The sequence below is a fragment of the Agelaius phoeniceus genome, chromosome 26 (assembly GCF_051311805.1).
Source record: "Agelaius phoeniceus isolate bAgePho1 chromosome 26, bAgePho1.hap1, whole genome shotgun sequence".
NCBI classification, from domain to species: Eukaryota; Metazoa; Chordata; class Aves; order Passeriformes; family Icteridae; genus Agelaius; species Agelaius phoeniceus.
The window spans coordinates 240,312-267,136 of record NC_135290.1 but is presented as its reverse complement, the minus strand read 5'-3'; the positions used below and the strand labels follow the sequence as shown (position 1 = coordinate 267,136).

The following is a 26,825-nucleotide window of genomic DNA, read 5'->3' as shown; positions in this document are numbered from 1 at the left end:
CTGCACTGCTGGATTTCCTCTCCAGCCCCTTCCCAGCCTCTGTCCCTCAGCCCCTGCACTGCTGGATTTCCTCTCCAGCCCCTTCCCAGCTCTCCCCACCTCTCAGTGAGCCTCTCTCTGAGCACACGCCGAAGATAATTCATTCCGTTTATTTCCTGCATTTACACAAAATTGCACAACCAGGAGCTTCAGCCCCACACCCTCCAGCCCAGCTCTGGGGCTGGGCAGGGGGGATCAGGATGGATCGAGGGGTGGATCCATGGATGGAGGGAAAGGACAAAGGGATGGATCCATGGATGGAGGGAAAAGACAAAGGGATGGATCCATGGATGGATGGATGGATGAGTGGAGGGATGGATCCATGGATGGATGGATGGATCCATGGAAGGATGGATGGATCCATGGAAGGATGGATGGATGGGTGGATGGATCCATGGATGGATGGATGGGTGGATGGATGGATGGATGGATGAGTGGAGGGATGGATCCATGGAGGGATGGATGGATGGATGGGTGGATGGATCCATGGATGGATGGATGGATCCATGGAAGGATGGATGGATGGGTGGATGGATCCATGGATGGATGGAGGGATGGATCCATGGATGGGTGGATGGATCCATGGATGGATGGATGGATGAGTGGAGGGATGGATGGATGGATGCATGGATCCATGGATGGATGGATGGATGAGTGGAGGGATGGATCCATGGATGGATGGATGGATCCATGGAAGGATGGATGGATGGGTGGATGGATCCATGGATGGATGGATGGATCCATGGAAGGATGGATGGATGGGTGGATGGATCCATGGATGGATGGATGGATCCATGGAAGGATGGATGGATGGGTGGATGGATCCATGGATGGATGGATGGATCCATGGAAGGATGGATGGATGGGTGGATGGATCCATGGATGGATGAGCCCCTGGTGCTGGGCTCCCCTCACTCCCCATCCCCATCCCGGGCTCTGCCCTGCCCGGGGCGGGTCTGGGAGGGCTCCGTGCTCTCCTCCTCCCACACCTCAGAGCTTTTCCTCATGCCCAGCCTGGGCCTGGCAGGTGCTGCTGGAGCCTCTCCAGCGTCCCAAGGACAAACCTCGGCCAGGCCGGCGCCGGGGCTGGAGCTGCTGCCCAGCCCTGGGTGCTGCATGCTGGGCAGGAGCCGGCACAGGGGCTTGTGCTCGCCTTCCCCCTGGGATCTGCCCCTGCATTTTTCCACAAGTGTTGGAGACACAGCGCTGGCTCCCGGCTGTCCCATCCCTGCAGGGGAACCTCTCTGCGCTCCCTGTGGCTGCACACCTGCCTGGGACATCTCCTCCTCCAACCCAATGGGCTCTGCTGCTTCCCAGGGGCAAATTGCAGATTTCCTGCTCTCCGTGCTGCTGGATTTCTTGGATGGCTCCTTCCCTGCTGCAGATTTCAGGGACAGCTCCTCTGTGTCCAGGCTCTCCCATGGACAGATGGACTCTCGGGCTCTGCTCCCCTTCTCCACGGCTTTGGAGGCTTCTTTTGGTGGGAGTTTCTCCTTACCTGGGGCTGTTCCCTTCTCCAGCTGAGGTTCAGCTGCCTCCCAGGGACAGATTTCAGCTTTGCTGCTGGATTCAGTCTCCCAGGGACAGATCTCTGCCTTCTCTGAGCTCTGGGATTTCCCTGAAGGGGCTTTGGGCAGTGCTGAGCTCCCAGTTTGGGGTTTGGCCTGGGGCTGCTCCACATCTTGGCTTTCCCAAGGACAGATGGACTCTCTTCCCTTCTCCACGGCTTTGGAGGCTTCTCTTGGTGGGAGTTTCTCCTTACCTGGGGCTGTTCCCTTCTCCGTGTCCAGGCTCTCCCATGGACAGATGGACACTCGGTCTTGGCTCCCCTTCTCCAGCTGAGGTTCAGCCACCTCCCAGGGACAGATTTCAGCTTTGTCACTGGATTTAGAGCCCTGAGACTCCCAGGGACAGATTTCAGCTTTGTCACTGCATTTAGAGCCCTGAGACTCCCAAGGGCAGATCTCTGCCTTCTCTGAGCTCGGGGATTTCCCTGCAGGGGCTCTGGGCAGTGCTGAGCTCCCACTTTGGGGTTTGGCCGGAGGCTGTGGTGTGTCCAGGCTCTCCCCAGGACAGACGGACGCTCTGTCTCTGCTGTCCCGGGGCCTCTCGGGGCTGCCCAGCGCCGCCTGGCGCCTGATGCGCTTGGGGCCCCCAGCAGGGACCGGCTGTGCCTTTGGCTGCTGGCAGGGAGGCTCGGCCGCTTCCCAGGGACAGATCCCGGCTCTGCCGCTGGATTCAACCTCCCAGGGACAGATTTCAGCTTTGTCACTGCATTTAGAGTCCTGAGACTCCCAGGGACAGATCTCTGCCTTCTCTGAGCTCTGGGATTGCCCCGGAGCTGCTCTGGGCAGTGCTGAGCCCCCAGTCTGGGGTTTGGCCAGAGGCTGCTCCATGTCCGGGCTCTCCCAAGGACAGATCGATTCCCTCTCTCTGCTCCCCTTCTCCAGAGCTTTGCTTTCCTCTTTTCTTGGGAGTTTCTCCTTACCTGGGCCAGTTCCTTTTTCCATCTGAGGTGCAGCCACCTCCCAGGGACAGATTTCAGCTTTGCCAGTGGATTTGAGGTCCTGACTCTCCCAGGGACAGATTTCAGCTTTGCCAGTGGATTTGAGGTCCTGACTCTCCCAGGGACAGATTTCAGCTTTGCCAGTGGATTTGAGGTCCTGACTCTCCCAGGGACAGATCTCTGAGCTCGGGGATTTCCCTGGAGCTGCTTTGGGCAGTGTTGAGCTCCCAGTCTGGGGTTTGGCTGGGAGCTGCTCCGTGTCCAGGCTCTCCCAAGGACAGATGGACTCTCGGTCCTTCTTTCCCACTTCCTTCAGGAGTCCTTGACTTGTGGAAGGGCTTTTGCTCACCCTGGGTGGATCCTCTTTGTCCTGTCTGGGTTTCTCTTTACCCAAGGGTTGTTCAGCCACCTCCCAGGGACAGATTTTGGCTTTGCTGCTGGATTCAACGTCCTGAGACTCCCAGGGACAGATCTCTGCCTTCTCTGAGCTCTGGGATTTCCCTGGAGCTGCTCTGGGCAGTGCTGAGCTCCCGGTGTGGGGTTTGGCTGGGGGCTGCTCCGTGTCCAGGCTCTCCCAAGGACAGATGGACACTCGGTCTTGGCTCCCCTTCTCCAGCTGAGGTTCAGCCACCTCCCAGGGACAGATTTCAGCTTTGTCACTGGATTTAGAGCCCTGAGACTCCCAGGGACAGATCTCTGCCTTCTCCAAGCTCTGGGATCTCCCTGAAGGAAATTTGGGCAGGGGTTTGGCTGGGGGCTGCTTTCCTTTTTCTGGTGCTCCGGATCCCACTTTTTCTTCCCCTTTGGGGGTGCCACGCGTGTCCTGCCTCAACCTCTCCTTCCCCGAGGGAGCCGCAGCCTCTTCCCAGGGGCAGATCTCTGGCTTTGGGCGCGGCTCATCCTCCACCTCCCAGGGACAGATGTTTGCCTTTTTGCTCTGCGTGGTTCCAGCCCGCTGGGATGAGGGTTTGGGCAGAGCTGGGGGTTTCCCCGCGAGCCCCATCCCAGGCTGCTCCACACCTTCTCCAGATCGGGGGGATCCCTGCTCCGGCAGAGCCCCCTCTGTGTCCCAGGGGCAGATTTCGGCTCGGACACTCCTTCCCTGTTCCCGGCTCTCCCACGGGCACACCTCAGCCCTCCTGCCCTCGGCTTGCTCCGAGGCCACTTTCAGCGGCCCTGCTGGTTTTTCCATGCCCGGAGAGCGCTGAGAATCCCCCTCGCTGCCGCCCTTCCCGGGGCAGATTCCGGCTTTGGAGCTGGGATCTCCGCGCGTTCCCCCAGCGCTGAGCTCGCCCTGCGCGCTCCCGGCCCCGCTCCCGCTCCTTCCGGGGCCCCGCTCGGGCTCGGCCTGGCCGCTCCCCTCTTCCAGCGCCTTCTCCGGGCTCTCTGGGGTCCCTCCGTCCTCCCGGGGGGCGATCGCGGCCTGGCGCAGCAAGGCTCCCCTTCCTGCCGGCGTTCCGGGCCAGCCGGGCGGCCTCGGCCCCCGCACGCTGCTCGGGCTGGGCTTCGCAGGCGGCTGCTCCTCCCGGGGCTGCTCCTCCCGGGGCTGGCAGGACCCGCTGGTCCCCTCGAGCTCCTCAAGGGTCCCTTCCTCCGCTGCGACCCCAGGAACGTCCTCCTGCAGATCCGCTGCCGGAGCCTGGTCCCCTTCCCGGGGCTGTACCCGTGCCACCTCCGGGGGACATTCAGCCCCTTGGTGGCCCGCGCTGGGTGGCTCCAGAGCGGTACCCGCGTTCGCTCGGGCAGCGCGGGGCTCCTCGGCCGCTTTGTCCCCACCGCCTGTGGCCGCGGCCGGGCTGTCCCGTTGTCCTCCTGTCCCGCTGTCGCCCCAGCCCGCGGCTTCCCCGGCGGTGGCGGCATTGTTGTTGTGCTGGAGGGCGGGGACCTCGAGGCTCTGCCCGCTCCCGTCGGGGCTGCCGCCCCCGAGGGACACGGCCGAGGCCTCTGCCAGGCCGCACTTCTCCCTCCTGCTGCTCCCCCTCTTCCTGAGACTCCCCTCGCTTTTCCCTTTCGGGACGCTCTTCCCCCTGGAGCGGTTGAGGGCTTTGATGGCGAGTCCCAGGCTCCGGAAACTCTTCGTGGGGGGCGGCTTGGGGCCGGGGGTGGCGGCCGCTGCGTCACCGGGGGTCCCCGACTCGGCCGCCTCGGCCGCTTTTTGTTTCCTGCCCAGGATCTCGTCCTGCACCAGCTCCCAGGGACAGACGTGTGCCGCGCTGGCGCTCGGGGCCAGCGGCCTGCCCGTCCCTGCCGGGGGGGACGCGCGCTCCGGGTCGGGCCCTGCTGTCCCCTGCGCCTCTCCCGCCCGTGCCGGGGGGCCCGGGGGTGGCTCCGGGCCGTCCCCGAGCGTCCCCGAGCGCTGCAGGCTCTGGTAGCGGACGGGGGGCGCAGGGGGCGTTTTCTTCACGGTCACCCGCACCTTCCTGGCCGGGTGGGCGCTGTCAACGCTGACGCTCTTGATGGGCGCGTAGGTGACATGCTTGTGTCCCTTGGCGTCGCCCGGCGGGGCCGCGTCCTCCTGCGGGCCCCTCTCGGCGGGGCTCGGCGGTGTCGCGGTGCCGCTGGCGACCCCGGGGGCCGGCGCGGAGAGGTGGCGGCCGCCGTGCCACTGCTCGCGGCTGGCCCTGCGGGCGGCCAGCAGCGCCGCTTCCCGCGCCCCGCTGACAACGCTGTGCGACTTCTGCAGCGGCGGGGCGCGGCCCGGGGGTCGCTGCCAGTGCCCCGCCAGGTTCTGGGCGCTGGCCGATTTGCACAGGAGCGGGGCGGCGTCCAGCGAGTCGCTGTCGGACTGCTCCGGGTCCGCCGCGGCCGCCGGCGGAGGCTCCTCGGGCGGGCTGGGGCTGCGCGACCCTCGGCGGGGCTCCCGCGGGGGCCCCTCGGAGCTGCGGGACTTGCGCAGGGCCGAGGAGCGGCGCCGGGAGCTCTCGTCCCGCATCCTCGGGCCCGTCCCGGCGGCATCCACGAGCCGCTTGGCCGAGGAGCTGCGGCGGGACGGGGTCCCCGCCCGGTCCCGGTCCCCGGCGCTGCTGCGGCGGGACGCGCTCTCGGCCAGCTCGGCGCCGCTGCGGCGCAGGATGGAGCGGGCGAGGCTGCGGCGGGAGCTGCGCTTCTTGGCCAGGTGCGGGTTGTTGGTCGCCATCCGCCACGTCTTGTGCACCTCTAGCTGCCGGTAAAGCTTCTTCAGCTCCTCCTGCGCCGCGGGCGGGGGGACGCGGCAGAGAGAAGGGAGAGAGGAGAGCGCCTACAGCGGGGGCTGCGGCCGGGACCGCCCCGCCGAGCCCCGGGTTCTCCCGATGCCCCCGAAGCCCCCGCGCCGCCCAGGGAACGCAGCGGGTTTGCCCACCCGGGTGCGCTCACCCTGCACCCCCTCGTCCCCTCCCTCTGCTTTGCATCAGGAAAAGATTGCGAAAGGCACCTCTTACTCTGCACAGCTAGCGTCAAAAGAAGGTCCTGAGTGTGCCACCCACCCGAATGTCATCGGGGTCGAGACTGTGCTCGCTCCAGGCGGACGCGATGCTGCTGTTCATGCAGGAGCCCGAGCGCCGCATGTCCAGCTCGTCCTCGTACACCTCGGCCGTGATCTCCTCCCGCAGCGGCGAGCCCGTGTGCAGGAACTGCGCGGGGACACGGGGCAGTCACTCGGGGGGTCCTGGCCCCGCTCCCCGAGCCTCTGGGATGAGTGTTAGCGATGGGACCGTGGAATTGTGCGGGCTGGAAAAGCTCTCCGAGGACAGCAAGTCGAGCAGTTCCCCCGGCGCTGGCAAAGCCACCGCTTACCCACGTCCCCAGTGCCACAGCTGCACCTGCTCGAGCACTTCCAGGGGTGGGGACTCCGCTGGTTCCAGTGCCTGATCACCCTCTCCATGAGAAATTTCCCCAGTATCCAACCCAAACCTCCCCTGGCCCAGCCTGAGGCCGTTCCCTCTCCTCCTGTCCCCATTCCCTGGCAGCAGAGCCCAACCCTCCCCAGGTCCTGTCAGGGACTTGTGGAGAGCCAGAGGGTCCCTCTGAGCTTCCTCTTCTCCCAGCTGAGCCCCCCCAGCTTCCTGAGCCTCCTGTGGTGCTCCAGCCCCTTCCCCAGCTCCGTGCCTTCCCTGGAATACCTTGGGAATGAAGAGCAGGGCCAGGGTCATGGTGATGGTGCCGTGGGTGTGAGCAAAGAAGAGCAGCAGAGTCCAGTCCGGGTGCAGTGAGGGGACAATCAGGAACCTGGAAGGGACCAGGAGGGCAGTGCCAGCTGCCACCACAGCCCCTCCCCACCTCCAGACCCCACAGCCCCCCTGCCTGGCCACCCAAACCCTTCCCACTGCGGGAGTCCCGAGCACCCAAACCCCCTTTCCTTTGGAGATCCAGGGCACCCAAACCCTCCCCACCGTGGCACGGTTCCTGAGCATCCCCGGGGGTGGGACCTCGGTTCCTGGCCCTACCTGACCACGTGGAAGGTGGCAGAGACCATGAGCTCGTTGTGGAGGGCGATGCCCATGTAGCGGGGCTCGTGGAAGGCCGAGGGCACGGCACGAGTGGCGTAGCACAGGAAGCTGCCCCACAGCAGGAACAGCATCTCGGCTGTGGGGCAGAGCAGGACACACCCTGAGCGGCCACACCCAGCCCCAGCAGCTTTTGGGGTGCTCAGCTGCTGTCCACCACCCTCACCCTGGAATGAGCCAGGTCTGGAGAAAACCCCAGCACGGCCTTCCCAAAGTTTGGGACTCAACCCCAGGGGATGCTTGGGGGGAGGGTGGGAGGCAGCTGGGGGACCCCAACCCTCCTTGAAACCTCCAGGATTAAAGGGACAAAGAAATAAGAGCCCCAAATTATGGGATGGGGTCTCAGGGCTGTGGGCACCCCAGGTCCTTGCAGCTTTCAGGAGGATTAAATAGACAAAGGAATGAAAGGTCTACAGTCATGGGATGGGGTTGTGGGGCTGTGGGCACCCCAGGTCCTTGCAGCTTTCAGGAAGATTAAACAGATGAGAGAATGAAAGCCCCGCAGTCCCGGGGTGGGGTCCGGGGGCCGTGGGGCCCCCCAGCCGTGCCGGGGGCCGGTCTCACCGATGACCATCATGTAATCCCAGCAGTCGTGGCCGCAGAGGGAGAAGCGCAGGCCGCGGCTGGTCTGGGCGCGGACGACCAGCGGGATGTTCTTGCGGGCGTTCTCCAGCATGCCGATGGTCCAGGCCGCCAGGAACCACAGCACCAGCAGCAGGATGGGCGCCAGCATGCGCAGCACCCGCCCGCTCGACACGTAGGGAGCGCGCTGGGCCGTGCGCGACAGGAACACCTTCAGCACCCTGCGGGGCAGGAGGGTGAGAGCCCTGCCCGTCCCAGTGAGACCCCTGCCCGTCCCAGTGAGACCCCAACCCATCCCAGTGAGAGCCCTGCCCATCCCAGTGAGACCCCTGCCCATCCCACTGGGACCCCTGCCCATCCCACTGGGACCCCTGCCTGTGCCAGTGAGAGCCCTGCCCGTCCCAGTGAGAGCCCTGCCCGTCCCAGTGAGACCCCAACCCATCCCAGTGAAACCCCTGCCTGTCCTACTGGGACTCCTGCCTGTCCCAGTGAAACCCCAATCCATCCCACTGAGGCCCCAACCCATCCTATTTTGGGGGTCCCAAGCCCTCCCCACTCTGGGGGTCCTGAGTACCCAAACCTTTCCCACTCTGGGGGCCCTGAGCCCCCAGTCCTCCCCATTGTGGGGGTCCCAAGCCTCCCAGCCTCCCCAAGCCCTTCCTTCCATGGGTGTCCTGAGCCCCAAACCCTTCCTGCTGTGGGGGTCCCGAGCCCCCAGCCCCCCATCCCAGCTACCTGTAGAGCTTGAGGGTGATGGTGCCGTAGACGATGGCGAAGCCGAGCATCCGCACCCAGCGCAGGACGATGCAGCGGAAGATGCTGGGCTTGAAGTACAGGATGAACACCTGGAGTGTGGGAGAGAGGGACCCGGGCTGGATCCCACCTGCCCCAGCCTCGGGAGCCACCTGCTTTTCAGGCCAGCCCTGTGCCACCTCCCCCGTGACCCCGCAGCTCCCGCTGCACTCGTGCGGGAGGGGAGAGGGGATTTGGGCAGGGATTAATTCCCGCAGGCAGCGGGAGAAAAGGGATTTGGTTTTCTGAGAAGGTTTATACGGCAGCCCCCAGGGACCGTGCCAGCAAAATTAACAATTAGATGGAGCCATGCCCTGCGTGGGGCAGCTCCATCCTGGAAACCCCATCCTGGAGCTTCCCAGCCCTGGGGGCAGCTGGGTACTCACGGGGAAGTAGAGGAGGAGGGACCCGAAGAGGATGGTCTCCAGCAGGATGATTCCTGATGTCCGGATCCTCTGCAGGGATACCAGCGTGAGGGTGCAGCCTTGGAGGGGCCAGGGCCAGGGCAGGGGCATCCCTGACCCTGCAGGGTTTGGAGGGACAGCGGAGCAGGGGCACACGGGGGGGACAGCTTGCCTTGCTCCGTCGGAAGTGGTAGGACACGAGCATGCTGAGGAAGATGGCCAGCATGCAGCAGGCCTGGCACGACAGCACCGCTGCCCGCAGCACCTGGTCCTCCTGGATCAGGCAGGGCGTGTCGTCCTCACAGGTGGCACAGCCCGGGCGGCACGGGCGGCACCCCAGCCGGGACCCCCCGTCTGTCCCTGCCACACCTGGGGACAGAGCGATGGCCAGGGGGGAACACGGCACTGGGGCGGGATCAGCACACCCCAGGTGGGATCAGCACACCCCGGGTGGGATCAGCACATCCCAGGTGGGATCAGCACACCCCAGGTGGGATCAGCACATCCCGGGTGGGATCAGCGCTTCCCAGGTGGGATCAGCACACCCCAGGTGGGATCAGCACACCCCAGGTGGGATCAGCACACCCCAGGTGGGATCAGCACATCCCAGGCAGGATCAGCACATCCCAGGGGGGATCAGCACACCCCGGGTGGGATCAGCACATCCCGGGTGGGATCAGCGCATCCCAGGTGGGATCAGCACTTCCCGGGTGGGATCAGCACTTCCCAGGTGGGATCAGCACACCCCAGGTGGGATCAGCACATCCCGGGTGGGATCAGCACATCCCGGGTGGGATCAGCACACCCCAGGTGGAATCAGCGCATCCCAGGTGGGATCAGCACTTCCCAGGTGGGATCAGCACTTCCCAGGTGGGATCAGCACATCCCGGGTGGGATCAGCACACCCCAGGTGGGATCAGCACATCCCAGGTGGGATCAGCACTTCCCAGGTGGGATCAGCACACCCCAGGTGGGATCAGCACATCCCAGGTGGGATCAGCACACCCCGGGTGGGATCAGCACTTCCCAGGTGGGATCAGCACACCCCAGGTGGGATCAGCACACCCCAGGGCCTGGTGGCACCCCCCACACCAGGGCACGTGTTCTGTGTCCCCAAAGCCCCCCAGGCCTGGTCCCCACTGCTGTGTCCGTGTGCCGCTGGGGACAGCAGGGACCCCGGGGCCTGGTGGCACCCACCTGCCCAGGCACTGCTGGCCACTCCATCAGTCCCATAGAAACCCGGCTTGCACCTGCACAGGTACCTCCCGAGGACGAAGCCGCGGCTCTCCTGGGGGACACACTGAAGGAGACACCCTGAGACACATCCCCCAGCCCCTGTGTCCCCTCTGTCCCCAAATCCCCCGCCCCAGGGGCTCCAGCAGCCCCCGGCTCACGGGCACCTGACCCCACGCCATCCTCCCCCGGAGCCATGAGGAGTCAGTGGTTAAACATTTCAGAATTAAAACCCAGAGCTTGGCCCCAAATCCCTCCCTAAAACCTAAATGGACACCTAATGCAGCCGAGCGCCCTAATCCTGCCCAGCCGTGACGGCAGCCTCGGCCCGGGGCCCTGCTCCCTAATCCCCCCCGGCCGCATCCCGCCCCGGGCGGCCGCGCTGGCGGCTCCCTGGGCATTGTTGTTTTCTGGAGGGATGCCCGGCCCCGGGCCCGGCCCTCTGGAAGGCATCGCTGGTAGGAAACAGGAGCTGGCGACGCCTTTCCCGCCTGGGCCCAGCTCCGGATGGACCCCGAGGCTGGGGGGCTGCGGGGTTCGCCCCGCCCGCTTGTGCCGAGCCCCGAAACGCTCGGGCACCGCTCGGGCTCTGCTGCAGGCGCCGCGGTGATGCTGCCAGCGGCTGCCAGGCCCCGTCCCCACCGTCCCCGCGGTGCCCGGACAGGGAGCAGCCGGGTCACACGGCGCGGCTGGCGGTGGGGAGGGAAGATTTGCACAATAAACCTCTCCCCGCGGTGCGAGAGCAGCTGAGCGAAGCAGATGGATCGCCCGGGAGAGGATAAAGCTCAGCCCGGAGGGAGGGACGCGGAGCGCGGGGTCCGGGGCTGGGGGGCGCGGGGTACCCGCTCCTGGCGGGGGAGAGGATGGGGTGCGGGTGCCGGGGCGCGGTACCTGGGTGCTGTTGGGGTCACAGCGATGCGTGTCCGAGAACCAGCCCGGCCCGCTGGAGCACTGGTCGATGGCCACGTCCCGCAGCTCCACGTCCACCCGCACGACCCCCCTGTGGCCAGGGACGGGGTCAGCCCAGGGGGCGGGAATGGGGCCGTGGGCCCTGGGACTGATCCCAGCGGAGCCTTCCCTCCCCACCGCCTCCCTCTGCGGCTCCCGTGCCGTGGGGTGCAGCAGGGACCCCCCAGCCCGGCTCACCCACCCCAGCGCAGCAGTGACAGGGGCTGGCAGCGCCAGGTGGGCGGCATAGGGGACACCGAGGGGGGACAGGGAGTCACCACCGTGCCCGGGGATGTGTACAAACCCCTGCGCACCTGCAGGCACACCCAGAGGGACACGGGCAGAGCACTGGGGACGCCCCGGGGTGGGTGACACATCCAGCTGCACCCCCGGCACACACACGGGGCACCCCCCACCCCTTCCGACACCCCCCGAACCCCTCCGGGCTCCACTTACTTGAACTCGGGGCTGAGGTCGGGCTTGAGCCCGTAGAAGGCGGAGGAGAGCGTGACGGCCCAGGTGGGCAGGAAGCGGCCCTCGCGGCACTCCAGGAACGGCGGGGACCAGCGCACATGGCCCGGGTCCCCCACGTAGCTGTCCCCCCGCTGCCACTTGGGCGTCTCCAGGCTGCGCAGGTCATTGCTGAGCACCCGCTTGCGGAGCGCCGGCACCCGCTGCGACTTGAGGGCGTTGAACCACTCGTTGTCCCAGCTGAGGTTGCCCAGGCTGGGAGCGGCGCTGGACACGTCCTGCAGCAGGATCTGCCCGTCCCCCCTGGTGGCCTGCAGCATCAGCCGCGGCTTGGGGGCCAGCGGGTGGGCGTCGAGGGCCAGCACCGCCCTGCGCACCCACGGGTGCCCCTCGGCCAGGCTGCGGACCAGCGCCTGGTACCACTCCACGTCCTCGGCCACGCTGGCCTCGCGGATGTCGTTGGTCTGGAAGAGCATGTTGAGGAAGTTGGCGGCGTGGGCCAGCGCCTCGGGGGCGGCTCGCAGGGCCGCCCGCAGCGCCGGGGGGGGCCCGGGCCCGGGGGCCCCCGCCGCGACACCCCCGCTGCAGTTGGCCCGGGCCAGGCGCTCGGCATCGCCCGTGCGCAGGAACGCCAGCGCTGCCGCCGAGCCCTCGCCGTCCCCCGGCGCTCCCGGCTCCGCGGTGGGCGCCCACGACGATGAGGGGGCCGGGGACCATCCCGCCGGGCGCGGGGGTCTCTCCTGCGGGCGCTGCCCCGCCGCGAGCACCAGCACGGCGTGCAAGCCCCAGAGCAGCGGCCACCGGCACGGCCCCATGGCTCAGCGGAGCCCCCCGGCCCCCGGCGGCCCCCCCGGCCGGCGCGGGGGGCGCATGGCGGGCAGAGCCCCCGATCTGCCCGGAGCCGGCCCCGCGCTCTGCCGCTCGTTCTTCTCCCTCGGCGATGCCGGAGCAGACGTCACCGGCTCCAAACCGTGTTCAGCGGCTGGCGCTGCCCGGAGCCCCCCCGCCCGCCCCCGCGCTCCCGCTCGGGCGGCAGCGCTGCCCGGAGCCCCCCGCTCTGAGCCCCGTGGGCACCGCGCACCGAGGGGACCCCGCGCCCCGGCCCCTCGGGCTGGCCGTGATGCAAGCGCATCCTGATGGGAAGCCATGGCAACGGCAGCCGGAATTTTCCTGCCCGTATCCCCCTCCCCGCGGCCCCTCGGCAGTCGGGGGGAACGGGGCGCCCGCGGGGCCCCCATACGGTTCTGGGTTCCACTCCCGCAGTGCCCGGCGCCCCCCGGGCCATGGGGTGGGAATGGGGGGGGGGTGTCCCCCACTCGGGGTGTCCCTGTGGGGCTGGGGGCGGGCAAGAGCGGGATCTGAAGCCCCCCCCAAGTGCGGGGGGATGTCCCGCGTAGCAGAGCCGGGGTGCACGGGGGACACTGAGGCACGGAAGGGCGCTCAGTTTCATTGCTCCAGCCTCAAGCAACGATGACCTTCCCCAGCCCCAGCCCGCGGGGAGGTGTGGGGAGAGCCGGTCCCCGTCCCCTCTGCTCCGCTTGGGACGCGCTGCCCGCCAGAACCGGGCAAGAGCCCCGCAGGGCTCGCGGTACGGAGCGTCTCGTGCTCGTGCCTCAGTTTCCCCCATCGCATCCCCCGGCCCCGGAGCGGGGGATGAGTCCGAGGGTCACGGCTGGAGCTGCGCGTCCGGGAGCCCTCGCTGCCCCCCGGCCCCACCATCCGTGACCCCCCCGTCCCCGTGGATGCCGGTTCCGAGCTGGGGCCGGGGTTCGGAACCACTCCCGCCCGCGGGTCTGGGCGCTCGGAGCGGCTCCGGGGCTCGGAGCGGGTCCCTCCGTGGGTGCCGGAGCCACCCTCGGGTGCCGGTGCCGGCGGTGGGTGCGGGGCTCGAGCGGCTCCCTGTGCCCGGTGCGTGTCCCGAGGGCGTCCCCGCGGGTCCCCGCGGCCCCTCCACGCGCGCTCGGGGGGCTCGGGGGCGCGGCCTCCACACCGGGGAGGGACCGCAGCCACCGGGAGAGGCGGGACCGGCACCGGGGGGCGCGGCCAGCGGCGGAAGCGCGGGGGCGGGGCGGCGGCGAGGGGGGGGCGCCGCGGCCGTGCGAGGGCGGCGGCGGCGGCCGCCGGTGCCGGTGCGGTCCCGGTCCCCGCGGGCCATGCGGCGGCCGTAGCCATGCAGCGCGACGGGGATGCGGCGGCGGCCGCCGCGGCCTCGTACCGGGTGCTCAGCCGGCTGCTGGGCTATGGCACCGGGCCGGAGGCGGGCGCGGCGGGCGGCGCCGGTGCCGGTGCCGGCGCGGCGGGCGCGGGGCCCGGCGGCGGGGGGCGGCTGCCGGGGGCCGGGCCGGCGCTGCGCAGCCCGCGGCCGCAGCTGATGGTTTTCCGCAACGCGGCGGCCGAGGGCCGGCCCGGCGAGGACTGCGGCCCGGCGGCGGCGGCGGCGGCGGCGGCGGGCAGGGGGGTCCCGGGGGGCGGCGGGGCCGAGCTGTGCCCGCGGCACCGCTGCGCGCTGGAGCCCAAAGCGGCGGCGGGCTGGGGAGCGGCGGCGCAGAGCGGGCTGGAGCTGCAGCTGGCGGCGCTGGGGCTGCGCCCGCCGGGGCTGGGGGCGAAGGGGGCGGCGGGCGCGGCGGGCACCCCCTGCCCGTGCCTCGGGCCGCCCGCCGGCGAGGAAACCAGCGATGCGCTGCTGGTGCTCGAGGCGCTGGAGCCCGACGAGGCCGGCAGCGGCTCCGAGGACGAGCCGGGGTCCCCCGGGCGCGGGGCCGCCCGTGCCGCCGGCAGAGCGGCAGCCCCGGGCCCTGCACAGCCGCCCGCGGGCACCGGCACCGGCCCCGGCGGCAGGAAGGGCTCGCTCCGCATCCGCCTCAGCCGCCTCTTCCGCACCAAGAGCTGCAGCGGCGGCTCGGCCACCGGGGACGCCGCCAGCGCCGCCGCCTCCGCCGGGAGCCTCACGGATGTGTGCGGGGCCCGCGGCCGGGAGCAGGAGCCGGGCAGGTACGGGGGCACCGGGCTGCGATGGGGGGGATGCCGCCCCCGGGGGGGGCAGCGCGGGGTGTCCCGGGGTTGTCCCGGGGGTGTCCCGGGGGTGTCCCGGGGCCGTGCTGTGATGCTCTCCGGAGGGGGGTGCGGGGCTCCGGGGCCATCCCGCCCCGCAGGGCCCGGTTGCGATCGAGCTCTCGGAGCGGCTGCCGAGGCCTCGTCGCTCACTCGGTAGCGCTGGGGCCCGGGAGAGGCCGGCCGAGCAGGGTCGCGCTGATCCAGGCCTGCATCCCTGATGGGGATGGCGGAAAAACCTCAGGGAGCGGCACCGGGAGCGGGGCTCGGAGCATCACTCCCGTGAGGAGCGGCTGCTGTGGGGGCTCAGCTGTTCCTCCCTCCCTCCCTGCAGGAGGAATCATTGCCAGCCCCAGCTTGGCTGGGATGGGGGCACAAATCCCGGGATTTCTTGGGCTGAGACCTCACAGATCCCTCCTGCCTCTCACCCCTGTTCCATCAGGGCAGGAGCTGCTCGGTCCCGGCTGTGCCCAGTCCAGGGCTGCTCCATCCCTGCTTCCAGGGCAGCTCCATCCCTGCTTCCAGGGCAGCTCCATCCCTGCTCCCCAGGGCTGCTCCATCCCTGCTTCCAGGGGGTGCTGAGGTGGTGCTGAGGTGGTGGTGAGTGAGGGGGTGCTGAGCAGGTGCTGAGGCGGTGCTGAGCGGGTGCTGAGAGGGTCCTGAGTGGTGCTGAGGCGGTGCTGAGCGGGTGCGGATGGGTTGCTGAGAGGGTGCTGAGGCGGTGCTGAGCGGGTGCTGAGCCGGTGCTGAGCGGGTGCTGAGAGGGTCCTGAGCCGGTGCTGAGCCGGTGCTGAGCCGGTGCTGAGCGGGTGCGGAGGGGAGGCCGCTCCCACACGAGCCGGTGCTGCCGCCATCTCCACGGACGCTCAGGGCCGGCAGCCCCGGCGGCTGCAGCGCGTGCGGGACGCGTGGCCGGGCGGAACCGGGGATGGGAGCGGGCGGCAGCGCCGGGCGAGGCGGTGTCCGCGGAGGGGGAATCGGGGTGTACCGGGGGTGTACCGGGGCTGTACCGGGTGTGTACCGGGGCTCCGTGAGTACCGGGGATGTACCGGGTGTGTACCAGGGCTCGGTGAGTACCGGGGATGTACCGGGTGTGTACCGGGGCCCGGTGTGTACCGGGGCTCGGCGTGAAATAAACAGGGCAGGAGACTTTTTCTCCTTCTAAGGCCTCTATTAAAAGTGCTCAGCTCAAGATTGGGAAGCCCGACGGGTCTGCAGTCTCCACCCTCTTTCCCAGGGTGACTCGGAGGAGGAGGATGTGCGCAGCTTTGTCCACTAGGGGCTGATCTGGGGGTTCTGTTCTTGCGGGAGCAGGAGAGCGTGACCCCGACCTCGACTCTTTGCCCCCTCCCGGCTCGTGGTCTTGGTTTCAGATGATGTCTTTGCTCAGGGTGAGGGGCAGCAAAGGTTCTCAGCATCTCTGCAGGCTCAGCGCTCTGTTCCTCACGTCCAGACATCACTCTAATTTCTTAATTCTGTATTGGCTCGTTGTTTTTGGGGTCTTTTCCGTAAGTTTGACACTTCTCAAGCCATGGTGGTCCCGAAGTTATTTTGCACCTTCTGATGCCCCCGTCCCTTCCCCGCGCTGTCCGGGGAGAAGAGCCATTAACTTAGCCCTAGCCAGGGCCTGTACTCTTACAAAAGGAGCCATTAACTACAAGGACTTGTGATGATAGTAACAAACAGGTAGAATTTCACTTTGCCAGCAACTCGTCGGACTGGTTTCGCAACTCCTTTTTTCACAAAAAAACTGGCAGATTTTTGTTTATAACAGATGTGAGCCAGGTGCGCACCGAGGCTCGCTGTGTACCGGGTGCGCACCGAGGCTCGCTGTGTACCGGGTGCGCACCGAGGCTCGCTGTGTACCGGGTGCGTACCGGGTGCGCACCGCGGCCGCCGCAGGCCGGGGCGGGCCCGGGGATATCTCCGCAGCGCCCCCTGCCGGCCGGGGTGGCGGCGGCGGCTGAGGGGCCTGAGGGAACAGAGATGTGATCCTGAATGGTGCTGAGCCTGGTCCTGAATGGTGCTGAGCCGGGTTATGAATGGTGCTGAGCCTGGTCCTCAGTGGTGCTGAGCCTGGTCCTGAATGGTGCTGAGCCGGTGCATGGTGGTGCTGAGTCCGGTCCTGAGTGGTGCTGAGTCCGGTCCTGAGTGGTGCTGAGCCGGTGCATGGTGGTGCTGAGTCCGGTCCTGAGTGGTGCTGAGTCCGGTCCTGAGTGGTGCTGAGTCCGGTCCTGAATGGTGCTGAGCCTGGTCCTGAATGGTGCTGAGCCGGGTTATGAATGGTGCTGAGCCTGGTCCTCAGTGGTGCTGAGCCTGGTCCTGAATGGTGCTGAGCCGGTGCATGGTGGTGCTGAGTCCGGTCCTGAGTGGTGCTGAGTCTGGTCCTGAGTGGTGCTGAGCCGGTGCATGGTGGTGCTGAGTCCGGTCCTGAGTGGTGCTGAGTCCGGTCCTGAGTGGTGCTGAGTCCGGTCCTGAGTGGTGCTGAGTCTGGTCCTGAGTGGTGCTGAGCCGGGTTGGGGTGGTGCTGAGCCAGTGCATGGTGGTGCTGAGTCCGGTCCTGAATGGTGCTGAGCCGGGTTGGGGTGGTGCTGTGGTGCTGAGCCTGGTCCTGAATGGTGCTGAGTCCGGTCCTGAGTGGTGCTGAGTCCGGTCCTGAGTGGTGCTGAGTCCGGTCCTGAATGGTGCTGAGCCGGGTTGGGGTGGTGCTGAGCCAGTGCATGGTGGTGCTGAGTCCGGTCCTGAGTGGTGCTGAGCCCGGTCCTGTGTGGTGCTGAGCCTGGTCCTGAATGGTGCTGAGCCTGGTCCTGAATGGTGCTGAGCCCGGTCCTGAGTGGTGCTGAGCCCGGTCCTGAGTGGTGCTGAGCCTGGTCCTGAATGGTGCTGAGCCGGGTCCTGAATGGTGCTGAGCCAGTGCATGGTGGTGCTGAGTCCGGTCCATGGTGGTGCTGAGCCTGGTCCTCAGTGGTGCTGAGCCTGGTCCTGAATGGTGCTGAGTCCGGTCCTGAGTGGTGCTGAGCCCGGTCCTGACTGGTGCTGAGTCCGGTCCTGAGTGGTGCTGAGCCGGGTTATGAGTGGTGCTGAGTCCGGTCCTGAATGGTGCTGAGCCGGGTTGGGGTGGTGCTGAGCCGGGTTGGGGTGGTGCTGAGCCGGTGCATGGTGGTGCTGAGTCCGGTCCTGAGTGGTGCTGAGCCCGGTCCTGAATGGTGCTGAGCCGGGTTGGGGTGGTGCTGTGGTGCTGAGCCTGGTCCTGAATGGTGCTGAGTCCGGTCCTGACTGGTGCTGAGCCGGGTTGGGGTGGTGCTGAGTCCGGTCCATGGTGGTGCTGAGTCCGGTCCTGAATGGTGCTGAGCCGGGTTGGGGTGGTGCTGAGCCGGGTTGGGGTGGTGCTGAGCCGGTGCATGGTGGTGCTGAGTCCGGTCCTGAGTGGTGCTGAGTCTGGTCCTGAGTGGTGCTGAGCCGGGTCCTGAATGGTGCTGAGCCGGGTCCTGAATGGTGCTGAGCCGGGTCCTGAATGGTGCTGAGCCGGGTTGGGGTGGTGCTGAGCCGGGTTGGGGTGGTGCTGAGTCTGGTCCTGAGTGGTGCTGAGCCGGTGCATGGTGGTGCTGAGTCCGGTCCTGAGTGGTGCTGAGTCCGGTCCTGAGTGGTGCTGAGTCCGGTCCTGAGTGGTGCTGAGTCTGGTCCTGAGTGGTGCTGAGCCGGGTTGGGGTGGTGCTGAGCCAGTGCATGGTGGTGCTGAGTCCGGTCCTGAATGGTGCTGAGCCGGGTTGGGGTGGTGCTGTGGTGCTGAGCCTGGTCCTGAATGGTGCTGAGTCCGGTCCTGAGTGGTGCTGAGTCCGGTCCTGACTGGTGCTGAGTCCGGTCCTGAATGGTGCTGAGCCGGATTGGGGTGGTGCTGAGCCGGTGCATGGTGGTGCTGAGCCTGGTCCTGAGTGGTGCTGAGCCGGTGCATGGTGGTGCTGAGTCCGGTCGTGACTCGTGCTGAGCCGGGCCAGGATGGTGCTGAGCCGGGCCCGGGTGGGTCCTTAGGTGGTTTCTCCTGGTGAATGAGACGTTTCTCCTGGTGGAAAAGCCTCTCCTGTTTTTCCTGCTGGAATTCTGCTTTTTCCCTTTGGGAGTTCCGAGTCCCCTCATCTCTCCTCAGCCCATTTTCCGCTGTTTTCCCGCACAGGAAACACAGACTGACAAGAACCCAAAGTGCCTTTTCCCCGGTTGTGTTCAGCCCCCTCTTCACAGGTGAGGAATTGGGGGGGATTTGTGCGAGTTTGGGGTTTTTTGTTTTGCTGTGGGATGAGCCGGGAATGGGGAATTTCGCTTCTGTGGGATCCCGTACTGCGATCTCTGGTGTGCCTTGGTGCTGCTGGCCTCAGACCCTAAAGGAGACCCCAGGGAGAGGATCTGAGCCCAAGACCCCCAGGAAAGGAGCTGCTTCTCCTCAAAGGAATCTGCAGAGCAAAATCTGGAGATGCCAAATTTTTACTTTAATTTGGGAGGTTGATTTCATTATTTATTCGTTTATCTGATTATTTTTAAATTACTTTAAAAATTTAAATGTTTTTAAAATGGTTGTGTCCCTGGTGGCACACATGGATCAGCTCTGCTCTGTCTGGAAATTCCACGCTGGGAAAAATCCTATGGAGCCTCCTCATCCCATCCAGCTGCTAGGCTTGGGGCAAATTCACTCAACGCCTCTTCAAAGAGAAATTTATTTTGGGAGCAGCAAACGGGGGAAACCTCCCAAACCCTGTGGAATTCCTTTCCCCGTGCTCATCCCGGGTCCTCACTGGGCTTTTCCCTCTCCTCTCGCAGGTGAGACGGTGTCACTGGTGGACGTGGACATTTCCCAGCGAGGGCTCAGCTCCCCTCACCCTCCGACCCCTCCGCCGCCGCCCCGCCGGAGCCTCAGCCTGCTGGGTACTGCCCTGGGATGGGCCCTGGAAACCTGGGGATGGGCCCTGGGATTCATCCCTGGAGCCCTGGGAATCCCAGTGCTGAGAAAGGGATCCCTCTAGAACCCAAACCAGAGAGGAGGTGCTGCTTGGAATCCCCAAATTCCCTTTTCCGTGCTGTTTTCTGGGGCTCCATGGGGAATCCCCAAATTCCCTTTTCCGTGCTGTTTTCTGGGGCTCCATGGGGAATCCTCAGATTCCCTTTTCCAGGCTGTTTCCCAGGCTCTGGGGCTGCTCTCTCTCTGTTTCCTGACCTGTCTCTGCTCTCTCCTAGATGACATCAGTGGGACGCTGCCTCCGGCTGTGCTTGTGGGGCCCATGGGCTCTTCCCTGCAATCCTTCCCTCTGCCTCCGCCTCCTCCGCCCCACGCCCCAGGTCAGCTCAGCTTGGCCAGCCCTGCCTCTGTCCTCCTGGAATTCTGCTTTTTCCCCCCTCCTGGAATTCTGCTTTTTCCCCCCCTCCTGGAATTCTGCTTTTCCCCCCTCCTGGAATTCTGCTTTTTCCCCTCTCCTGGAATTCTGCTTTTTTCCCTTTGGGAATCTCCCCCTTTTCCCCTCCTGGAGTCCCCACTTTTTCTCTCCTGCAATCTCCAGGTGCTTCTGGGTGACAGTGACAATGATAATGACCCTGGCTGTGTCTGGGTGACAATGGCAGTGACTGTGACCCTGGGCTGTGTCTGTGTAACAGTCACAGTGACCCCGGCTGTCTCTAGGTGACAATGACAGTGACCCTGGCTGTGTCTGGGTGACAAGGACAGTGACAGTGACCCTGGGCTGTTTCTCAGTGACAGCAACAATGACAGTGACCCTGGCTGTCTCTGTGTGACAGTGACAGTGAGCCCAGCTGTCTGTAGGTGACAATGACAGTGACAGTGACAATGGCAGTGACCCTGGCTGTGTCTGAGTGACAAGGACAATGACAGTGACCCTGGCTGTCTCTGGGTGACAGTGACAATGACCCCAGCTGTCTGTAGGTGACAATGGCAGTGACCCTGGCTGTGTCTGAGTGACAATGACAGTGACAGTGACCCTGTCTGTCTGTCCGTCTGTCCCTGCAGACGCCTTTCCCCGGATCGTGCCCCTGCGTCCCCCCGAGGCCCCGGGCCAGCCGCCCCCGCCGCACCTGCAGTGTCCCCTGGCCCGGCCTGACCCCAGCAGCTTCGCCGCCAGCCTGAGGGAGCTGGAGAAGGTACCGGGGACAGGGGGAGAATCCGAGCCCTTGGGACTGGGACTGGGAATGCGGCCCCTCAGGGACTGGGATTTGGGAATGCGGCCCCTCAGAGTGTGGGATGTGGGAATGCGGCCCCTCAGGGACTGGGATTGGGAATGTGGCCCCTCAGAGTGTGGGATTTGGGAATGCGGCCCCTCAGGGACTGGGTTTTAGGAATGTGGCCCCTCAGGGATTGGGTTTTGGGAATGCGGCCCCTCAGGGTTTGGGATTTGAGAATCCATGATTTTGGGCTCCAGGAATACCTTTTCTGAGTGTGGAAGGGGGGTCTGGATCCCCTCTGTCCCCTCAGGGCCTGGCGTCCCTCAGTCCCTCAATCCCGGCTGCCCACACCGGGTGCAATTCCCATGGGGATCGGCTCCCGGGAGCTTTCCCGAGGCGATCCCTGTGCAGCCGCCGCTCTCTGTTCCCAGTGCGGGTGGTACTGGGGCCCCATGAACTGGGAGGACGCCGAGATGAAGCTGAAGGGGAAACCGGACGGGTCCTTCCTGGTGCGGGACAGCTCCGACCCCCGCTACATCCTGAGCCTGAGCTTCCGCTCGCAGGGCATCACGCACCACACCCGCATGGAGCACTACCGAGGTGAGCGATTCCTGGGATCCCTGGGATTCCTGGGGTGCCATTCCCAGCTCCAGGGGGTTATAAACAACCACACACCACATCCACATGGAGCACTACCGAGGTGAGCGATTCCTGGGATCCCTGGGATTCCTGGGGTGCCATTCCCAGCTCCAGGGGGTTATAAACAACCACACACCACACCCGCATGGAGCACTACCGAGGTGAGCCATTCCCGGGATCACAGAATCCTTGGGATAGCATTCCCAGCTCCATAAACAACCACACACCACACCCGCATGGAGCACTACCGAGGTGAGCCATTCCCGGGATCACAGAATCCTTGGGATAGCATTCCCAGCTCCATAAACAACCACACACCACACCCGCATGGAGCACTACCGAGGTGAGCCATTCCCGGGATCCCTGGGATCCCTGGGGTGCCATTCCCAGCTCCAGGGGGTTATAAACAGCCACACACCACACCCGCATGGAGCACTACCGAGGTGAGTGATTCCTGGGATCCCTGGGGTGCCATTCCCAGCTCCAGGGGGGTTATAAACAATCCACCACACCCACATGGAGCACTACCGAGGTGAGTGATTCCCAGGATCACAGAATCCTTGGGATAGCATTCCCAGCTCCAGGGGGGTTATAAATAACCCACACACCACACCCGCATGGAGCACTACTGAGGTGAGCCATTCCCAGAATCCCAAGTCCCTGGGGTGCCATTCACCAGCTTCAGGAGGTTATAAATCACCCACCACACCTGCATGGAGCACTACTGAGGAATAAAGGGCTGGCGGTGCCCTGGAAAAGTGGATTTAGAGGAAATTCTGACAAATGGAGATTTTAGGGAGAATTTATTCCTGGGAAGTGTGGTCAGGCGTTGGATCAGGCTTTTGGACCCTGGAAGTGTCCAAGCCTCACATGCAGGTGGCACCTGGGGACACGGTGACACCGCTGTCCAGGGGACAGCTGGGATCTTTCCCAGCCTGCAGAATTCCCGGATTTTGGTGGGAGGAGGGGGTGTCCAGACCCACTGGGAGCTCTGATGTCCCCAGCTCCAGTTTCATCCTGGGCCACCTGGCAGGTCAGGTGACAGCACGGGGACAAAGGGTGACCCAGGGCCTAATTAACAATCCCCTTAATCAAGGAGCAGGAACATGAAACTGCTCCCATGGAAAATGATCCCAGGCTGGGAAATGGGGACAGCAGCACCTGGAGCTCCAAGGTCACCTTCCCTTGGGAATGTTGGCATGGACAAGGGACACTCCAGAATATGAGAATATTTAATTTCCTATATATAATAATATTAAATTCACTAAATATAAGAATATTTAATTGATTAAACATAAGAATATTGAAAAGTTTAGCTGTTCCCAAATCCGTCAAACAGCCTATTCCACGGAATTTTGGGAATGCCAGATTTGTCACTGAATATCCTCCCCCTGTTGATTGTGTGGCGGTGCTGGGAAAGCTGCTTTCCCAAAAATTCCTTGGAATAACTCCCCTGTGCTTTCCCAAAAATTCCTTGGAATAGCAGGAATAATTCCCCTGTGCTTTCCCAAAAATTCCCCTGGAATAATGGGAATTCTTTCTCTCGTGGAAGGGACCTTCAGCCTGTGGTGCCACCCCAAGTTCGAGGACCGCTGCCAGTCCGTGGTGGAGTTCATCAAGAGGGCGATCATGCACTCCAAAAACGGGAAATTCCTCTACTTCCTGCGCTCCCGGGTCCCAGGTGAGCATGGGAATGGGATGGGCCAGGTGAGCCTGGGAATGGGATTGGCCAGGGATCCAGGTGAGCCTGGGAATGGGATGGGCCAGGGATCCAGGTGAGCCTGGGAATGGGACGTTCCTGTGATCCACGTGAACCTGGGAATGGGATGTTCCAGGTGAGCCTGGGAGCCTAATCCTGCCTAATCCGGATCTCCAAAATCTCCTTTTTTCCCCCAAAAGGTCTCCCTCCGACGCCCGTCCAGCTCCTGTACCCCGTCTCCAGGTTCAGCAACGTCAAATCCCTGCAGCACCTTTGCCGCTTCCGGATCCGGCAGCTGGTCCGGATCGACCACATTCCCGAGCTCCCGCTGCCCAAGTGAGTGCTGGGATTCCCCCGTGGATCATCCCTGGAATTCCCTCCCTCCCTCCCAGGCAGCGGGAAGGGATCTGTGAGCTCAGATCCGGGAGGGAATCCTTGGCTTTTCCAGCTTTGGGGTGGCGGGAACGATGGCCTGTGGGTGCAGTGGGAATTCTGAGCAGCTTGGGAATGAGGAATTCCCTGCTGTGCCAGAGCTTTGGCAGGCAGCTCCTGTTTCTTTGGAGGTGCTGGGAATGTCAGAGGGGCTGTGCTCTGGGAATTTCGGAGGGGTTATGGCTCAGGGATCCAGCTCTTCCCAGTGTTTTTGCAGGGAAAAGGCTCTGGGTGTGTTTTGGGAATTTCAGAGGAGCTGTGGCTCAGGGATCCTGCTGATCCCGGTGTTTTTGCAGGGAAGAGGCTCTGGGTGTGTTTTGGGAATGTTTCAGAGGGGCTGTGGCTCAGGGATCCGGTTGTTCCCGGTGTTTTTCCAGGGAAGAGGCTCTGGGTGTGTTTTGGGAATGTTTCAGAGGGGCTGTGGCTCAGGGATCCGGTTGTTCCCGGTGTTTTTCCAGGCCCCTGATCTCCTACATCCGCAAGTTCTACTACTACGACCCGCAGGAGGAGCAGTACCTGTCCCTCAAGGAGGCGCAGCTCATCTCCCGACAGAAGCAGGAGCCCGAATCCTCCACGTAGCGGAGCCGGAGCCGCCCCAGCACTGACGGTGCGGGAATGGTCCTGGAATGGTCCGGGAGTGGTCTGGGATGGCTGGGGAATGGTCCTGGAATTTTCTGGGGGTGGTTGGGGAATGGTCTGGGATTGGTTTCAGAATGGTTCAGTAATGATCTGGTGGTGGTTCAGGAGTGGTCTGGGATGGTCCGTGGATGGCCCAGGAATGGTCTGGGAATGCCCCAGGAATGGTTGGGATTGGTTTTGGAATGGTTCAGTTATGATCTGGGGATGGTTTGGAGTGGTCTGGAATGGTCCGTGGATGGTTTGGAGTGGTCTGGGAATGCCCCAGGAATGGCTGGGAATGCCCCAGGAATGGTTGGGAATGGTTCCTCATCCCAGGATCCAACCCTGTTCCCTCAGAGCCCCCCTGGAGAAGCCGTGGCTGCTCCCTCGGGCGTCTTTTACCATTCCCAAACTTTTTCTGGAGAGGAGAACAAGGTTTCATGCTCTTCTACCATTCCCAGCTTTCCTTGGGAAGGGGAACAAGGCTTCCTGGCCTTTGACCATTCCCATCTTTCCTTGGGAAGGGCTCCACCCTCCTGCTCCTCCCTTGTTCCCATTCCCATTCCCTCTCTGCCCCCGCGATGGGATCCCTCCCAGTCCCATCTGATCCCAGTTCCCGGTGTTTTGTCCCGGCAGGGATTTGGATGTTGCCCTCCTGCCATGGTGGGGAGGAGGCTGAGCTGCTGCTGCTGCTGCTCTTTTCCTGGAGGAGAGGGCCCAGCATTCCCAGGAAGCCCAGCAGAGCAGGATCTGGAGCCCCGGCTCCTGGGAGAAGGAATCCCGGGGGAACCCAGCCCGGCCCCGCGGGGTCCCCGCGGAACAGAGAATGTCACGGCACTATTCCCGAGTTTTCCTGGAAGCTTTCAGTTTGGACGTCTCTGGATTTTTATTTTTTGCTTTTGGATTTTCAGCATGAGGAAAAACTGGGTTTTTCTGATCCAGCCGCATTTTCGGATCCCACCTCAGGAATTTCCAGGTGGGGGAGAGGGAGGGAAAAAGGGGGAATTCTCTGGGAAGATCCATCTGCTCCCAGGCGTCGTGGCAAGGCTTTGATCCTCTCTGGAGAGCTGCAAACGGAGCCAGGGGGACGGAAGAACCCCGGGGAATAAACAAAGTGCAGAGTCCTGAGCAGCTCCACAGCTCCCCCACTTCCCAGGATTTGGGAAAAGAGATCCAAACCCTCCAGGAGTGGCAGGAGCGTCCTGGGAAAAGCTTGGAGCCGTGGAAGAAGGAAGGAAGGAGGGAGGAGCGTGGGCTGTGGGGGTTCCCCTGGAGCCCTGGGAAGGTGGAGGAGCTGCTGCTGCAATTGCTGGAGCTGCCCCTGGATCCTGCAGGGACCCCAGACCTGGGATGGGCGCTCCCAGCCTGTCCCTGGTGGGTTCCAGAGGCTGGGAATGGAGTGGTTCCCTCTGGAGCATCCTCCTGGAGCAGCTCCCTCCTCTCCCCGGGACACCAGGAACAGCCAATCCAGGAGAGTTTTGGCTCCTTCCCTGATTCTGGGCCCAAATTCCCTCCCTCACCCCCTGGGATCCCGGGCTGCTGCTCCAGCCCCCGAGCAGGAATTCCATGGGGAGAATTCTTCCCTGCTGTGTTTCGAGGAGCAGCATTCCTGGCAGTGCTCTGAATCCAAGGAATTGCCCCCTCTTGCTGGATCTGAGGATTCCCCGGAGCCCTGGGAGCAGCCAGGACGATCCCAGTCCTGGAATTCCTGTGGATTTCAATGGAAAAAATTCCAAGCTGCTTTGCCATAAAAGGTGCTACAAACCCTACCCTGCCTGCCTCCTCCAGCTGGGATTTGGAGGGGAAAAAAACCCACAATCCTTAAAAAAATTCCAGGTTTCTGGGTGAAACTGAGCCTGAACATCCATGGAAATACCTCATGGGACTGTGTGAGGGAAAACCTTCCCAAGAACCAGGCCTGCTCCAGCTTTTCTTCCCAAAAAAAAATAAAAATAAAAGAGACCTTGGGAAAAAAAAATAAGGAAAAATGGATCAGGGATGGATAATGGGATGCAGGGAATTGGGAAGGTGAGAGTCAATCCAGGGAAAATCCAGGGAAATTCCTGTTCTCTCCATGGAGCGGTGGTGACAGCATTCCCACTCTTCTTTGGGAATGGGAGAGGCTTGGGAAGGGGAGCAGCAGATCAGGGAAAAGCAGAGCTGGGGTTTCTTGGGGCTTTTTTTTTTTTGCCATCCTGGGGAGCTCCCAGTGTCCCAAAATCCACCTGGGCAAATCCCAGTCCTTAAAAATCCAGCCTGGGGTGCTCCCAGTGCTCCCAGTCCAGGGCTTCACCCCAAATCCCAGGAATTTCACGGGATCCAGCCTCACCTTTGGAGGAGGAATGAGCAGATTCCAGCAGCTCCCAGGGCAGGAGATTCCCAGGATTTTGGGAATCACCCTTTGGAATTAAAAAAAAAAATGCAGCTTTTGCTTAATTTTATTTTTATTTTTATCCCCCTTTTTTTTTTAATTTTTAATTTTAATTTTTAATCTTATTTTTTTTTGTGTGTGCTTAATTTATTCAAATAGTGGCTGTATAATTTATTTTCATAAATATATGAGAAAAGTTACTAAATGGTTAAAAAAATAATAATAAAAAACCAAACGGACTTTGCAGGCCAATCTTTCAGATTTAATGAAAAAAAATTAATTAATAATAATAATATTAATAATGATGGGTTTTGATATGAACCACAAATGCACTTTTGGGTGTGTTTGGTTATTTTTTGGGGTGGGGAGCTGTGGGGTTTGTGTGTAAATATTGTAT

The 26,825-nt window shown here is 63.6% G+C and overlaps 2 protein-coding genes across 14 annotated transcripts; one reads left to right on the top strand and one right to left on the bottom strand.

Moving 5' to 3' along the window:
• Positions 1-133: 133 nt before the first annotated feature.
• Positions 134-12,475, bottom strand: GPR179 (G protein-coupled receptor 179). 13 transcript variants are annotated; one of them, XM_077190933.1, is made up of 14 exons: positions 11,445-12,475; positions 10,932-11,040; positions 10,005-10,107; positions 8,980-9,176; positions 8,790-8,858; positions 8,347-8,456; positions 7,594-7,832; positions 6,970-7,108; positions 6,646-6,751; positions 6,010-6,156; positions 3,177-5,732; positions 2,283-2,330; positions 1,876-1,988; positions 134-1,821 (listed from the first exon to the last, which is right to left on the bottom strand). In XM_077190933.1, the coding sequence occupies exons 1-14, from the start codon at positions 12,272-12,274 to the stop codon at positions 951-953; spliced, it is 5,637 nt and encodes a 1,878-aa protein (XP_077047048.1). In that variant the 5' UTR covers positions 12,275-12,475; the 3' UTR covers positions 134-950. The 13 variants fall into 13 exon arrangements, with proteins under 13 accessions (XP_077047048.1, XP_077047047.1, XP_077047049.1 ...); XM_077190932.1 differs by having other exon boundaries at positions 1,876-2,330; XM_077190934.1 differs by lacking the exon at positions 2,283-2,330.
• A 654-nt stretch (positions 12,476-13,129) lies between these two features.
• Positions 13,130-26,015, top strand: SOCS7 (suppressor of cytokine signaling 7). The gene is made up of 10 exons (XM_077190987.1): positions 13,130-14,450; positions 18,682-18,746; positions 19,320-19,424; positions 19,734-19,835; positions 20,518-20,648; positions 21,101-21,269; positions 22,861-22,989; positions 23,208-23,343; positions 23,898-24,046; positions 24,694-26,015. The coding sequence occupies exons 1-9, from the start codon at positions 13,630-13,632 to the stop codon at positions 24,016-24,018; spliced, it is 1,779 nt and encodes a 592-aa protein (XP_077047102.1). The 5' UTR covers positions 13,130-13,629; the 3' UTR covers positions 24,019-24,046; positions 24,694-26,015.
• The last annotated feature ends 810 nt before the right edge of the window (positions 26,016-26,825 follow it).